General features: G+C 37.3%; 1 protein-coding gene across 1 annotated transcript; it reads left to right on the top strand.

Moving 5' to 3' along the window:
- Window positions 1-625: 625 nt before the first annotated feature.
- On the top strand, window positions 626-15,379 carry LOC106673192 (lipase member K-like). Its single transcript, XM_014405218.2, has 8 exons — window positions 626-758; window positions 6,890-7,064; window positions 7,307-7,424; window positions 8,983-9,235; window positions 9,901-10,026; window positions 12,023-12,107; window positions 14,849-14,991; window positions 15,075-15,379. The coding sequence occupies exons 1-8, from the start codon at window positions 630-632 to the stop codon at window positions 15,234-15,236; spliced, it is 1,191 nt and encodes a 396-aa protein (XP_014260704.1). The 5' UTR covers window positions 626-629; the 3' UTR covers window positions 15,237-15,379.
- Window positions 15,380-16,630: the final 1,251 nt, after the last annotated feature.

Below are 16,630 nucleotides of genomic sequence, written 5' to 3'. Positions count from 1 at the left end.
AAAGATCTCCATATGTGACCAGAAGTCCGGTTCGTTTTGTTGTATAACCAATTCGCCAACGGGATATATTCCACAAATTCTGTTGCATAATCTCTGATGAATGAGTAGAGCTTTGCTGTTATGCAGAATGATCCNCCACGACCTTCGGCTAAATACGCCACTGCTCAAGTATTTAGCCGAAGGTCGTGGGTTCGAATCCCACTCGTGGCACTAGCTTTTTCATTCCAACCAAAACCTTACATAAAAAGATTTATTTTTAAGCTAAAGAAATAAAAATTTAAAAAAAGTATAAGGCTTTCAGTGAGGCCCAGCAGAGTATTTATGAACATATTCTTCTCAAATAACAACATCATAAATTAGTGAAAGTACCAACGTAATGAGTATTCAACGAGTGTTTTTTTATGTGGTCATAATAATAATTTTTATTTAATTTATCCGCACAATAAAAAATTGCACATTGATACGCTACCCAGATTGGAATCGTTAACAATTGATCTGATATTGTTGAACAATGGTTTCCAGGTATTGTTATGCTCAGGATGTTATTCGGCAAGGTAATTATAGGACGTTTGGCATTGAAAGCGATACTATAAAACATTGTAAATAACAAAGGCAGAAAATTATTAACTATGTGGTGGTCAGAGGGTATTCTTATACTGTTAGTGGCGATACTGCTTGTGCACGGGGAAGAGGGTGAAGATGAAAAAGAAGAGCCTACTCCACCACCACCACCTCCACCGCCTCCATTAAAACCTTTGGTATTTATGAACAGTTTTTCCTAACGTCAAAATATAAAGCTATCTGGAAAATAATCAGTTTCACCAGATTGCAAATGGTTTAATGTGCTATATACATGAACTTTGATGGTGATTTTTGAAGTGAAAAGTAACATGAATTTTTAGCAGATAACGTTAGAGTGTGTCTATATTTTATAAACTATATACAATATTTTTTTATAGACGCACTATAATGTTACACTTTTTTTGTCAATTAATAAAAGAAAGTGTATAGTATGAAACGGTTCCACCTAACCTAATGCCCGCAAGGAGGGGTACTATCGCTACTTCTTTGGTTGCTAATAGTAGATGATCTATTTAAACAGCTTAGGATTAGGATTTAGGACCATACCATAGGTTACACAGATGACCTGGTAACAATCATAAAAAGGATTTAATGACACTCTGAACAACCAGATACAAAACGACCTAAATATTATAGGAAGATAGGTGAGAAAGGGTTTAAACATGTACCCAAAGAAAATATATTTCATACCATTTACAGAAAGAAGGAAGCTAAATCTAAAAGTACACTCTATAAAAGATGAAGCCTTAACTTTCTCCAAAGAAACTAAATACCTTGGTATAACCCATGACCAAAGGCTCTACTCATCGGCCAGAAATTATACAGCAGGAAATGGGGAATAAAACCCAGGATGGCGAATTGGCTAGACATCAAAATGGTCACATATGGAACTCTAGTATGGCTAAAACTACTGAACAAGTAACAAATGAATATCTGCCCGACTATAGCAATGGAAACTGAACCTGACCTTCCACCCTTATATATTTTTTTACAAAAGGTGGCTTTAGAGCCAACAGATCCCTGAGATGCAAGGAAATAAATACAGATATAAGGAGGACCTACCACAAAATTCTGGTAATAATTAAAATAAATCAGAGGGTACATGACAAACTGAGAGATAAACACAACTTTGTCAGAACCTTCCATGATCAAAACCGAGATAATAGAGACCCTGGAAGAAAAGTAGTCCCAAGTTTCAGGAAAAGACCCTAATATGGTAAACAGATATATTGACGATGGAACAAGGGGTAGGTGTAGAGGTAAAAGAATGCCTAGTACAACCCCTTGGACTAACCCCAATAATTTTACAATCTGAGGTCGATGCAATACATTTCTATACACAGGAACAAAGAAAATTATGAAAAGTCACAGATTTACATACTCTCAGACAGTCTGGCAGTTATAAAAGCACATCGGCAGCAAAATGCGTATCCTTTCAATTCAAAACTTACCTGGGAGGGCCTAAATTACCTAATGGCTCTAAGAGAACACAACAAGATAACCTGAACGTGTGTTCCGGGACATGAAGCTGTAGAAGAAATTAATAGGCTGACCAACTAGCCAAAAAAGCCCTCTCACCCATAGGGCCAGAACCACAACTGCACCCGAGTGTGTCCTTCTGTTTGAACTTGAAAACAAGGCTTGAGAAAGAAAAACTCAAGCCCTGGCAAAGGCACCATTATGAGGCAAGCTAAATTTCTCAAAAAAAGAAGCCAAACGGTCTCCTCTCTCTTGAGGAAAATTATGAAACTCTATATGGGCCACTGCCCTCTTAACTACTACCTAAAGAAGATGGGCAAGCAGAGATAGAATGCCGACTCTCGGAGGAACCAGAGGCATCGGCACATGTCCTTTGGGAATGTGAAATATAATTTAAAGGGTTTCTTGTATGTATTGTTCGAACTGCTGTTAATAAATTAGAATCGGTCAATTTGTACCAGCATGAAAGGAACATTTAATTGACATCTTCATTATTCGATCTTCTTATTTCTATAATGTGATTGTCAAATGGAAATTCTAAACTGGTAGTGAAATAGAGAAACAGAATTGTTTTACAGAAACACACAAGCATCATGTTTGATTTTAAAGAATACGGTCCACTTCTACAATCATAGACTGGACAAATACATATTTCATTACTCTCTTCTTTTCGTAAGTTGCACGAATCCAACGTTGGACCTATGTTGGCAGCCCAACTTTCCAAACAATGATCAAAATCATGGATCAAAATAAGAAATAACCACTATTTTTCGTGGTCCGCTTGACCAATTAATAACATTCAATTAATTAAGGAACCCACGACCTTCGGCTTGATACGCTTGAAGTCACGAGTGCTCAAGTGGTAGAGTAGCGGCGTATCAAGCCGAAGGTCGTGGGTTCGAATCCCGCACGTGACACTGACTTTTTATCTCAACTTAAAAACCTTAATTAATTGAATAAGACATTACCTGACGAGTCGAGGTCTGAACTATATGGGGACCAACCTTGCCTTGGTCCGACTGAAAGTATGGCTGATTTCCCTGGAACAGAACTTCTTTGAAGTTAAGAAAAGCTGGATAACAAGGTAACAATCTTCATGATCACATATACAAGAATATTGTGGCAAAAAGAAGAACTACTACAAATTCCAAAGAATAGCATATCTTACCTTCACTGGCGGTCTTAAAACAAACCCACAGTTGCAATGGACCGTAAACTCAGGCTGCCAAACTCACTGTATGTGCAATGAATGTCGGCATTTAAAAAAAAAATAAAAATTCGTTGGACGGTGGAAAGAAAGATGTAACAAATACTACCAAAATCTTCTACGAAAAAATAATTTAAAATAGCTAAAATAGTTGAACTATCTCTGAATTATCACAGAAAAAAATAGTCTTTCAAAAACCATTCATTATAATTATTGAAAAGAAAGCCAAAAATAAAACCAAACAGACAAACCTGGAACTATTCTATGGTATTCAGATGGCTCGAAGATAGGAAATGGACAAGGTATGAGCCTTGTGACAAGGTAGTGGCCTATGTGCATCAAACCGAACTGCTAACTATAAAAAAAATGTGCAACTAAAAAAAATAATTACCGCCTCAAGGGTGCAACAATAATATTTCATTTAAATAGCTAGGCAGGTCTAAAGGCTACGAGGCTACTATGCCTACGAGATCAAATCTTTTCTGGAACTGTCTAAATACCCTTAAAAAACAATGAATCTATAAATAACCCTAAGGCGGGTCTTAGGTCATGAGATAATTTGAAGCTAATGGATGGAAAGGTTGGTATAACACTTTTGGATTCGGGAACGGAACAGTTCATTGACAAAAGGAATGTTGAGTTTAGTGACGTAGCATGTAGGAGCAATTTAATAAGCAAATGAAGTATACTTCACTAAAGCTCTCTGTGGCCATTTCATTTATCGCCGAGAATCAAATAGATTACACGTCATTTGAAAAATAGCAAAAAGGAGAGAAAATTCAAAAGTTGGTGTCCGAGTGGATCGAAGTCACGATAGCTCAAGTGATAGAACAGCGGCGTAAATACGAAGATCGTGGGTTCGAATCCCGCTCGCGACACTGACTTTTTTATCTCAACCAAAACATTAATTAAACATTCATTAATTGACAAGAATTTATTTGGTCAATCGGACCACGAAACCTAATAGATGTAGCTTTGACGATTTGTCTGAGGTCTTTTGATTTGAAGGATTGGATGCGCTGATGTTGGATGGCACGGCAGAACCCAAAGTTGTATTCCGTATGTCCAAAGAGGATGCAGTAAAGTCGTGTATAAGGTTAGTTTAGTTGTGGCGGTCAGAATAGATTTCGGTCCTAGGAGTCTTCCTACTTTCCAAGTCTTCTGTTAACTTGTTCTCTCTAAGTATGGTGTGGGGATTCCACGTCAGTCTGTTGTCTAGGTCCTAAGTATTTGACTTATATGGAAATCGGTATCTCTTTGGTGTTGTAAAACATCTTGTCTCTTAGTAACAATCTCAAAGTAAAGTATTACCCCCCCGGAAATAATAGTAAAGTTTAATTGTGAGGTGAAAATTTCAAGTTTCTCAGTGGATAGTAATAGTTCAATTACTATCAATTCTGTAATTATTCGTCCCGGTGGGTAATCGTTGGATGTGTTAAATTTCCTGTTCCGATAAGTGTTAATTGTGATTTGCTACAAGAGGTTCAATGAACCGTCAACGGATAGCCGGCCCCCTCCTTTGTTTTGATTCGCTCGATTGATCATGAAGATATCTCATTAATGAACGAAAGCACAACTAGAAAACATGCTGTTTCTATTTCAAATTAATGCCGACACTTATTTCATCTAATAGTAAGACTTATTTTTCCTCGCCAAATCTTCAGCTGCCAAATTAGTCCGGTTTGTGTAAGCTTGCTAGGCAAGTTTGTACAAGGTGTTCTTATTTTAAACCCTCCTAAATTAAATAAGTCGTATATTTTTAATGCACGTTTTAAATTAGCGTTGTAAAAAAAATAAACGTTGAAAAGCTGAGAAAAACTATATAATAAAAAGGGTTCTTACATATCCCCTCTTCTTTGGGTCAAAGTGACACAATATTACTTGTTAACTATTAAATGAACTAAACTTTAACAGCTTAATTACGTTTTCGCGGGAAACAAAAATTAACAAAAAAAGAAAAAATTAGCGAGGACGCGTTGGTCTTCTTTGTACTGTTCAAAACAACCCTTCTTTGAACAGAATCGTAACCATCCGTCTACATAAGAGGGGGAAGCTTGAAGCCAGCAATGGTCGATAGACTCTTCCCTGAATAAATAACGTCGATGATGAAGAAGTGAGGATAGAGGAGTGAGCCGAGGTATGGGTAACTTGAAAAGGTGAGCTTCATATTCACCTGAAGGCATTTGTTTCCATAGGGAGAGACGGTAATCAGAAGGTCCTTTTCTCAATCTTTTGCGACCTTCCTTACCCCTGAGACTCATTATCAGTCGCAACCCAACTCGATCTTATCACCCAAAAACATGGAGGGTTTTTTTTTCAACCAAGAAAAGGAATAGTAATGATCACTCGAATCTACATCGCCGCTTATAAAAGCACATATTTTCGAAACAAGTGGACGGCGGTGGCCGAATTGTTATTTGCCGTGCTATCCGTACTGGGTTCGAATCCCGGCTTAGTCCTTGAAATTTTATTTAAGATGAAATCCATTATGTTCAGTGGCCTAATTGTCCAAATTACTTCTTTCGATTAATTCTTCTTTTTATGTAAAGTCTTGGTTGAGATGAAAACGTTAGTGTCACGAAGGGATTCGAACCCACGACCTTCGGCTTGAAAAATGACAAAAAGAGGGAAAATTCGAAAGGTTGTAGGTTGAGATGGGGAGTTGGTGTCCGAGTGTATTGAAGTCACGATAGTTCAAGTGGCTAGAGCAACGGCGTATTGAACCGAAGGTCGTGGGTTCGAATCCCGCTCGTGACACTAACTTTTTCATCTCAACCAAGTCCTTACATCAAAAGAATAATTAATTTGAGCTAATTTGAAAAAAGTACTGCAAAGTGGTGCCGATACCTCATACGCGACATCGATCGGATAGTTGGACGTTAAGCCCTCCTGTATAAAGGGAACTACTATACCTTTTTACATTTAATTAATTACTGTTTATATACTTGAAACTTCTAAACCATGACCATCTTTCTTGCTGATTGGTAGAAACCTTTACTAATTTGAACTAAATTATAAATTTAAATTAATTTAAGTTTGTAAAAAATCTGATGGTGATGGTTTATCTATTATTTTTACTACTATCAGTTAAGATGTCAAATCACCGATCAAAAAATATAGCAAACCAAACAGAAAGAGATACTCTGTGTATTAGACGATATAATATCGTGAACAAATCGAGTACTCCACCGACTAATCGGAACAAGTGCAATGTACGAATGTATTTATATGTGTGATTGTACAAAGTGAAGTTAGTTAGTGTTAGGCTAGCTCATGTTCGCATGCATTGGGAGCTGAAATGACCTAGTTGTCTAAAGCCCTTATTGGTTGGGAAGCGACTATCTCCTGACATCTGGCTTAAGCGATATACTAGCTACCCAGCGGTATAACAGGGTAGATGAACAACCGAGGTATAGACAGACCTTAGGGTCATCATATCGAGAGTCTCAACCCTTCTGGTTGAAAGTCCAATAACGTTGATTTTATAGAAAGGATGTCAAATTAGCCTTCAATAAATCTCTATCTCTTTTTCCATGATTTAACCCGTCCAAGTCACGTTACATTGACCTATTTAATACGCTGAAAATCCGTCTCTAAATAATGAACGTTTCATTTTTGCAGCCCGATCTGGCCAAGGATTATGGGTACGATGCAGAAAAATTTGAAATCAACTCAAACGGCTACACGCTACATTTATACCACATTAAGGGAAAAACCCCAGGCGGTCCTGTGGTACTGATGCAACACGGCGTGATGGCATCGTCCGACTGCTGGTCCATCAGAAATAACAGTTTAGGTGTGTAGCTTAAAAATTTGTCGGCTATTCTGAGAATTCTTGTATTTATTTTAAGGTCTCTGTTTATCCTAGTTAGAACAGTTATAGCCTTTTCAAAGTAATGACATGTAATAATAGAAAATCATCTTATCATAACCTATAAAGTTCCAGTTCAAATCTCTATACTATCCACAACAGTCTCTTTTTATCTTGCTACGTACATTTGAAGTTGTTGGAAGACTAAATTTCTCCCGTTTTTCTAGCCTACGTCCTAGCCGATGAGGGTAAAGACGTTTGGCTATCGAACGTGAGAGGAACAGTTTATGGGCGAAAACATGAAAAGTTCAATCCTGACACCGATGAAGAATTCTGGAAGTTCAAGTAAGATTTTTCTTTCATATTGAGCTGATATATTAAAATTGAAAATCTGTATATGAAGATAACAAGTAAATTTCAACTTGCGAAATTAGAAAATTACAAACATAGTGTATGTATCCGTATTTAAACGTTTATCTAAAAAAATACAAAGGTGGGAGGACCAGGTTGTATATTGTATATTGTTGAGCTCGAGTGTTTGCTTCAAAAATCAGAATCTGTTAAAATCCTTACAGTGAAATTTTAGTGTTAAACGCTTGAATTTCAGTGAAGTTAGCATTCCAGCGTGATTGAAGTGGTTGAGTGCTTTCAAGATATTTATTATAAGATATTAAAATTTGTAAGGGGTGATGATGGTATATAGGTTGGTCAACTGTATAAATAATTAGAAAAGATGGGACCAAAAATGCTCCCTTGTCGGACGCCGGCTTTTATCTCTCTGATTTCCGAGAACTTGTTGCCGCCCCTCTCTCGGAAGCAGCAGTCGGTTAGGTAGGGTTTCAAAAGAAAATAATAAACAGTAGGTTTAAGTTTATAAAGCGTGCCCAGGTGCCAGACCCTACCAAAATCCTTTGCTACATCTAGGAACGTACCCAAGCAATATTCTGTATTCTCTAGAATAGAGGAAATTGTGTCGGCCTTGTTGGATCGTAGAATGATATGGAAGCTGAGTTGTTGAGGGGGATGATTTTACGATTAACTAACCCTTAAAAATGGGTTTTTTGAGGATTTTGGACATTTCATGAACTATACATATTTGTAAAATGTAAGCTACATTTATTTTCGTACTTTTTCCTCAAGAGCTTGATGGATGGTGCCAAGGAAGATAAAGTGGACACATGCTCCATTATTATGTTATCAATGACGATTTGTCATCGCACTGGGTACTTTCAACTCATATCTGTCGCAAATCGTTTTGATAATTACCTGATCATCTGAAAACGGAAGCATATTGAAACTGGGTCCATTTAGATGTAGATGAATCCCAGTCGTTGTTAGTTCACACGGACTATTACGAACAAATGTCCTTAAACGAAATTACCATTGCTCTCCTCCAAGGTTCAGCGAACTTCCCAACCCATATTGAAGAGGTGACTTAGCTTCAAGAGCAAACCACCCTACTTCAGCAACATAGCTTCAATTCCATCAGGTCCATCTGTTTCTATTTTTCCTCTCTGGGTTGGCTTCTTCTTTTGTCAACCCTGTCAGTTCTCACAATATTCGGGAGAGTATCTTTTCATTCTTCTTCACATGACTAATAACCTTATAAGAGAATTTTTACCTACCATGAACATCCGACTTCATGTTAGTGATGGTCCGAACCCGAGACTTGATAATCATTCCTGACCATTTGCTTCGCATAGTTTCGTTTTTCTTTGCACACTCGCCGACTGCGTTCATTATTGCACATTTAATAGAGAGAGAGAGAGAGAGAGAGAGAGAGAGAGAGAGAGAGAGAGAGAGAGAGAGAGAGAGAGAGAGAGAGAGACAGACAGACAAACGAGAGAGAGAGAGAGACTGTATGTGACACATCCGGGTCACTAAATCCTCTTTGAATTTTTAGCATACATGCTTATGCTTTCGAGGATTTGCCAGCCCATATCGACTTTGTCATGGAAAAGACCAAAGCGACTCAAATATATTATATTGGACACTCAATGGGGACGACGATGTTTTTGCAACTGATGTCGTCCAAGCCTGAGTACAACGCTAAAATAAAAAAAGCCGTGCTATTAGCGCCTGTTTACTACTGCCATAAATTTCAGTTCATGCTCAGCAAAGGCACCTCCATGTACCAGATGGCGGTCGACACGATGGTAAGTAAGCACGATGAATCAAAATCACGAATCAAAATGAGAAAGCACATTAATACGAACAATCTGTTTACTAAAATACGTCAAATACATAGTTGAACACAGGTTATAATGAAATTTGTAACATTGATTCAAAATTAGACAATCATCTAGATTTTTTCTAGCCATCCTTCAAAAACAGTTTTAATGTGCAGAAGTGTTAATAATAATTATTAATTTTTGAACACAAGATTTGAGATTAAAACAGGTTACGATGGGATTCGAACCTACGGTCTTCGAAACGGTACCACGACGCTTGTTCCGAAGACCGTGGGTTCGAATCCCATCCTTAAAATTGACGTTTTTATTTCAAATATTTTTGTTCGAAAATAGTATATTTCAGAGTAGAACCGAAACCGATAAAAAAACATTAATTGATTAATAATAATTGCATTTTTTCTTGTTTTTACAAAAAGCACTAGGAGACAGAGAATTTACATTATTCATAAAATTATAGTCCATTTTTTAAGCCACTTATTCTGTAAATTTCCTAGTTTTCTAACTGTTCACTTGATCAGTAATGACTGTTCTCAAAAATCCAGAATTTTTCTTACGAATTTCTCAGATAATCCCTTTCTTTTTAATTCTAATAAATAATTGTATGCTCATTTTTTTAATTAATCATCTAGAAAGGGTTTGATGAGAAGAAAATATGGGAAGCATTCCCTAGAAGTGACGTTCCAAAGACAGAACACCAGATGAACTGTTCCAACATACCGGATATGGCAGTCTCTTACTGCAAAATGGGCATGGACGTAAGTTTTATATTATCTACAGACATAAGAATAATTGTTGTCTTTTAAAAACATTTTTGCATTAACGCCTAGGTAACATATTTGATTTTAGGTCAATGAAAAAATAGCAATATAATTTGATAAAATCGATAATGAATTTATAAAACGGACACTTACTTATGTGTCTTGGGGAGTGAATGTGACCAGACTTCTATGTTTGTGGCGATATATATGTTATGTATTGTATGTTGTGTATCTATTCTTAAATTGACAACCTGAGGTACTAACAAGAGGCTAGCATTTTAAAATACAAGTAAAAGCAGAGAGTCAGTAACCAGATCGATATGCTCAAATGGCTGCAGAAAGACAGGAAAGAGAAGGAATACATGCGGAGGGCCGGCGATGACCTCATCTGTTTGTCNGAATCGGACCATGGACAATATGAACTTTTTTGTTCATTTTAGGGTGAAGAATCTACTGGAGAAGTTTGTAGCACGAGTAGCAATTCACCCTGTATATGGTATGCACATACCACTACCCTCAGTGAATGGGATGTGTGAGAATGTGAATGGGTTTGGATTTAAGAACTGATTGCGTTGGGGGCTGAAATCACCTCGACGGGTAGTCCTCTAAGGACCTGACTCGTAGAAGGGTAATCGTCAACCGATTGAGAATAAGCCATACGAGGTTGAGACACGGACACTTATGGGCAAATGCCCACGTATGTGTCTCACTTAATTGAACGGTGCAGTTCATTAGCTCTTTATAGGGAGAGTTGTGCTTGAGCCTGACAGCGGTTATCCGGGTCCCCTGTTCCCTGTATTCTTGGATGAAGCTGGGTTGTGTATAAACTGATAGTTTTATGTTCCTAACGTGTGTTGAGAGTGAAACTATTCATTGGCGTGAATGTGTAGTGTGAGAGGGCCGATGGCGAAGTATAGACACATTGAACCTCAATTAAGTTAGAGAGGAATGTAGAGGTATATATGGTATACACATACCACTACCCTAACTGAGTGAATGGGATGTGCGTTGGGTACTGAAATCACCTCGATGGGCAGTCCTCGAAGGACCTGACTCGTAGAAGGGTAATCGTCAACCGATTGAGAATAAGCCATAGGAGGTTGACACATGGACACTTTTGGGACAAAGCCCGCGTATGTGTCCGACTTGTAGAGAAGATTGCTCGATGTGTCCCATCTAATTGAACTGTGCCACTCGTTAGCTCCATATAGAGAGAGTGTAGGAATGCCAACCGATATTAGAATTGTGCTTGCGCACGGCAGAGAGTATTTGGGTCCACTGTTCCGATTTTTGGAGGAAACAGGACTGTTTTAGTGTATATAGTGCATTACAGATGTCTTATGATTCTTTGTATATATTGAGACCGAATGAATTTATTAACGTGAATGTGTACGTAAGAAGGCCGATGGCGGAATATTGAGTATTTATATTGACTTTTCTTCTACTGTACGTTTTTCTCACTACAAACCCCAACAGGAAGCAATATTATACTTAATTTTCTTCCCATACCACAATAATTTTTAATTTACTCAGAAATTTAACTCGTTAGATGAAATCGCCTCAGATGTTTCCTTATGAAAAGACAAAAAATGTTAACGCGAATTTATTTTTCTGCACAATCTTAATTACATTTCTGCTGCATCATAGTATCATTATAAAGGTCATAAAATATGTTGATTTTTTTACATAACTGTAATATTCCTTATTTCCATCAATTTTATGCTTTATTTCTTTCAAATGAATAAGCTCCTGAAGCAGTATCTCAGGAAACCGCTTCTTTTGTTATCTCTAACAGTTCCCTATTTCGATAAGTAAAGCTTCCTGAGCTACTATACTCCAGATATGATATTCAGCTAATTTTTTTATAATTTCACCTTTACCAAGTGTCACTTCGAAAAATTTATTTTATGACGTGAACATTTATTAGTTCTTTTTTGGAGTATTCACCGGTTAAAATGCTATATTTTATTTATTTATTTTATTTTGTTAATAGATGACTAAACAATATGTCGGAGAGTTCTTACCAGCAGGAACGTCAATCTATATTTTAAAACATTTCATGCAAATCTATACTGAAGGTGAGCGAATTCTATGTTACACTCATATTATTATAGATTATTATTGTCAAAACATCAGATTTGTATCCTAGGGGAATATAACACATACATACACACACATACACATACATATTTGTTAAAATAAACATGAAACTTAATTTTTGCTATTTCCCACCGACCTTCCATATCTACTTAGGAAGCCGGGGTTTTTCGTTCCCAAGCAGCCTTCTGGCTTATTGTACTTTCCTCGTTCCTTGGTTGGTAATTGGCCATGCAGATCCTTCTTTCCCCAGTTTGTCTACTTGCTTATAAACCAAAATGCAATTGTGCCATGGCACCTAAGATATTTTCTGGTTATTACGTTTTCCCAGATTTTCGGAAATTTTGAATGTATTCACCGACTATTTTGGACGTTATATTTTTACATGCTAATGCTTTAAAAACTGCGTGGCTATCTGAGCTTATAAGGATTTTTTGTCAGTCAGTGTAACCTCTTTTAAAATTAATTAAGGTTTTTAGTTGAGATAAAAAAGTCAGTGTCACGAGCGGGATTCGAACCCACGAACTTCGGCTAGATACGCCGCTGCTCTACCACTTAGCTATCGTGACTTCGATCCACTCGGACACTAACTTCCTATCTCAACCCCACCTTTTGAATTTGCTCTCCTTTGCTGCCATTTTTCAAATAATATTTTCTTTTTTTTCAAATTTTTCAAATAAGTACTCTATTTGATTCTCGGGGACAAATGGAATGGCGACGGAGAGCTTTACTGAAAGTATACTTCATTTAAACTTATTAAATTCACTAGTTTCGTGGTCCGGTTTTGAAAAATGACAAAAAGGAGGGAAAATTCAAAAGGTGTGGTTGAGATGGGAAGTTAGTGTCCGAGTGGATCGAGGTCACGATAGCTCAAGTGGTAGAGCAGCAGCGTATCTAGCCGAAGATCGTGAGTTCGAATCCCGCTCGTGACACTGACTTTTTTATCTCGATTAAAAACCTTAATTAATTGAAAGATATTAATTGGTCAAGCGGACCACGTAACTAGTGAACTCTTTTAAAATTTTGAAAAGCCCAAGCTTTGATCGATTTCAACTTGAAAAGACCGAGGTGTACTTCCCTAATGAGTTCGAGTGCTCATATTTTGGCCTTGTACAGAAAATTATCCTGTTCCTTGATGATTTTCTAGAGCCAGCTGTATATCATATCATCGTATATGATTTCCTCCAGAATTCATTAGCTTTTCTTAACTTCTCCTTGCTCGCTGGATCCAATGAAGGTAGGTTTAGCTGTTTTCCAGTGCAATTGTGTTTTCATAGCCCCTGTGATACACAGGGTCTTTTTATACGCTTCCTAATGTTTGGATAGCTTGGTCTTGCTGAACATTGGTCCACCAGGTGCCATAGGAGGGAGTCCCTAACGAGCCATAGGATAATTTGGAATCATCTATACCAAATTTCAATCTCATACTTAACACGACTATTGTCAACAAATTTAGATTTACCATCGATTGTCAAATTCTTTTTTATGTAGCGGATATGAATCTATGAACTTTTTATATGAATATTATTGCCATAAAATGTGTTATTTTTCTTCTTGAAGTTTTAAGAATTCAGAAGAACTCCTACAGCTAAATCATTTACATCCGACAACTTTTGTTCTTTCTCCTTCTCAAACTATCCATCAATGATTCCGTCCAAAGATGGCATTTTGTGCCCTTTTCTTTGGGTCTTTATTACGTTTCAGTTTCCTTTGCTAGACCATGCTCACATTTTTAATTTTTGACCAAAGCATGTTGCTACAAATAAAAACCTCACGTTGAATCGAACAACAATAAGTTGGTTGTTTGACAGTCTAAAACGCAGGTTACTACAGATAACAACTGTGCGGGAATATGTCAAAACTATTANTAGAGTGGGGTAATACCGGTTGTGGCCCGACAAACGCAGTATTTGAGCCTTCTTTGGCCAGGCTATCCGCCTCTTCATTGCCATAGTGTCCTTTATGTGCTAGTATCCAAATGAGGGTTACCCTATTCTCATACCTAGAAGTGATCCTATTGATAAGTTCAACTGTTTCCTCCACCAGCCTAGATGTTGATAACTCTTTTTATAATGACCTAAGACTGGCCTGACTGTCGGAAAAAATTCTAATATATTTTCCCTTGATTTTATTATCCATAAGTGTGCTGCAGCAAACATTAATGGCCCATATTTCAGCCTGAAAAACGGAGGTGTTATTACCAAGAAGGGAGGAGATGCTGATCCCTAATTTAGGTATATGTATTCCAGCACCGCTTCCCTTGCCTTTAATAAGTGAACCATCGGTGAAATAGTCTGTTACGATGGTCATCATCCGCGCTGTAGTTATATTCACGCGGAGTAACTACCTGAAAGTATTTTTTCCCTGAAGGGCTTTGCTAGACCATGCTCAAACTTTTAATTTTTGACGAAAGCTACAAATAAAAATCTCACGTTGAATCGAACAACAATAAGTTCGTTGTTTGACAGTCTAAAACGCAGGTTACTACAGATAACAACTGTGCGGGAATATGTCAAAACTATTAGTTGTTTCATTGATATGAAGATTTATTAGATGGGTTCGAATGTAGAGCAGGGTTATTAGGCTAAATGTCTGTCCATTTGCCGTCATCATCTTTGAGACAAATAACAAGCTTTCTAAACGTGAATTTCTTAACAATATAGAACAGTTGGACCTTGGAATTTTGCTATCTTTTGAACACGATTGACTAATTATTTTTTAGGTGTTGTGAAACCGTATGACTTCGGCGTGGAAGAGAATATGAAGGTTTATAAAAACGAAACCCCTCCAAATTACGATATCAAAAACATCAAAACTGAAGTTCATACCATTTTCTGCGAGTCGGATCAAGTCGTCGATCCCGCTGTAAGTAAAATCGTCCTTTTTAATTGCGATTTTACTCCTGTATTTGATTGCGAGTGTATTGTCTGTACATTTGCACTTTACAGGACGCGGAAGCTTTGATGAAAGACCTTCCAAATCCAGGGACGTCCACGTACATAAAGAATGAGCAGTTCAGCCACATCGACTTTCTCCTGCCGACATCGCCTGAAGTGGAAGAAGACTTTGCAAAACTGCAAGATAAGATAAAGGAGATTTTGAAAAATTGAAATTTTGGACTTACGCACTTATTCCTCAAGATGAATTGCATAAATAACGAACAGATTTTTTGGATTTTAAAATGCTGTAATATTTTCAAAAAAGAACAGTATTACGTTAAAATAAATTGCAACTCCAATCGGATATGTGTTTATCTCTCCTGAAAACAAAGGATCAATTCTTTTTACACATGTAATTTAAAAAGTAAGCACGCTCCTAAAAGTATATGAAGCACTATTATGCTAGAAACTGTTTTATGGTTGTACTCCTCGCGTCGCGAAGTTCGATAGGCTATATTATCAGGACCTTCGTGTGGTCTGAAGCGCGTTCAGGGCTTGTCCTTTGGTCAGCCTTTGCTGCGAGCTGGGAGTGCTGCCATCCGAACTTGGAAAGAGCAGCTTACCCCGTTATGCGGCCGGGTCCTTGGCTAAGAGGAGTTATACTTTGGCGAACATATGCAGGANGGACTTACTTAACTTTGTTTTGCAGTGAGCGTTTTGGTCTGTTGTCAAGTAGTCAAGTCTATTCTTTTGTGTTGAGTGTGGTGGTTCCACATAAGTCGATGTAAAGCCCCAAATAGTAGATGAAATAGGTTGCTGAGAGGGGGACAGAGAGGACTTACTCCTCCTTTTTAGCTGATGTAATATTATCTAGATATCAAATTGCTGCTATAAAGTATAGTCTCAAAGTTCCCTCTCGATAGTTTATACTGATCTGCTGAGTAAGCAAGCATACTTCTTCTATTCAAACAATAAACATTGTCATTTCAGTTTTATGTTATCGTTGACTGCTTTAACTAATATGCTTAAATTTGTTTTAGTTGATTACTATAAAAAAATCATAAGAAAATGTTTTATGAATATTATTAACTAATTTATTTCATATTTTTTGAAACTTTCTTCCCTATTCAAAAGAAATTATCAATCCCAAACGTCAGAAACGCTGCCATTTCTTGGCAAAATTCTTGAAAAACTCGTCCTGAAACGTCTACGGCTGATTTTTCAATGCTCTAATGTCATTTCACCAAATCAATTTAGGTTCAGGCGACATCACTGTACCATTCAACAGTACCACAGGGTGATAGAGATAATCGCAGCCTTCCTTGAGCGGTTTCCTAGACGTGAGGCAACCCTTTGATCCATCATAGGTCAAATTCATCATACTTCACCTCCCAATTAAAATAAAAGGTTTTGACTTTATCACCACAAATATCCTCCAAAATCTTACTAAAAAAGTTCTTTTTTTCGTTGTCTTCTCAATCCAAAAGAAATTATCAATCATAGAACCTATTCCCAAACCTCAATATCTCCCTACGTCATATAGGCCGACAGTACGCTGCCATTACTTGGCAAAATCCTTGAAAACCTCTTCCTGAAGTACTTATAGCACATCTTTGACACCTCTG

Source organism: Cimex lectularius, unplaced genomic scaffold (genome assembly GCF_000648675.2).
Source record: "Cimex lectularius strain Harlan isolate CLEC.00 unplaced genomic scaffold, Clec_2.1 scaffold61, whole genome shotgun sequence".
NCBI classification, from domain to species: Eukaryota; Metazoa; Arthropoda; class Insecta; order Hemiptera; family Cimicidae; genus Cimex; species Cimex lectularius.
Note: the sequence above shows the minus strand (reverse complement) of the source record. Positions and strands in the feature narration are given on the sequence as shown.

What these genes read in the sequence shown, in the direction of transcription:
- LOC106673192 (XM_014405218.2), top strand. Translation starts at nt 630, where the DNA reads ATGTGGTGGTCAGAGGGTATTCTTATACTGTTAGTGGCGATACTGCTT. An exon ending in GAAGAATTCTGGAAGTTCAA is followed by an intron (nt 7,425 to 8,982) that starts GTAAGATTTTTC and finishes TTGAATTTTTAG; the next exon opens with CATACATGCTTATGCTTTCG. An exon ending in ATCAAGTCGTCGATCCCGCT is followed by an intron (nt 14,992 to 15,074) that starts GTAAGTAAAATC and finishes TGCACTTTACAG; the next exon opens with GACGCGGAAGCTTTGATGAA.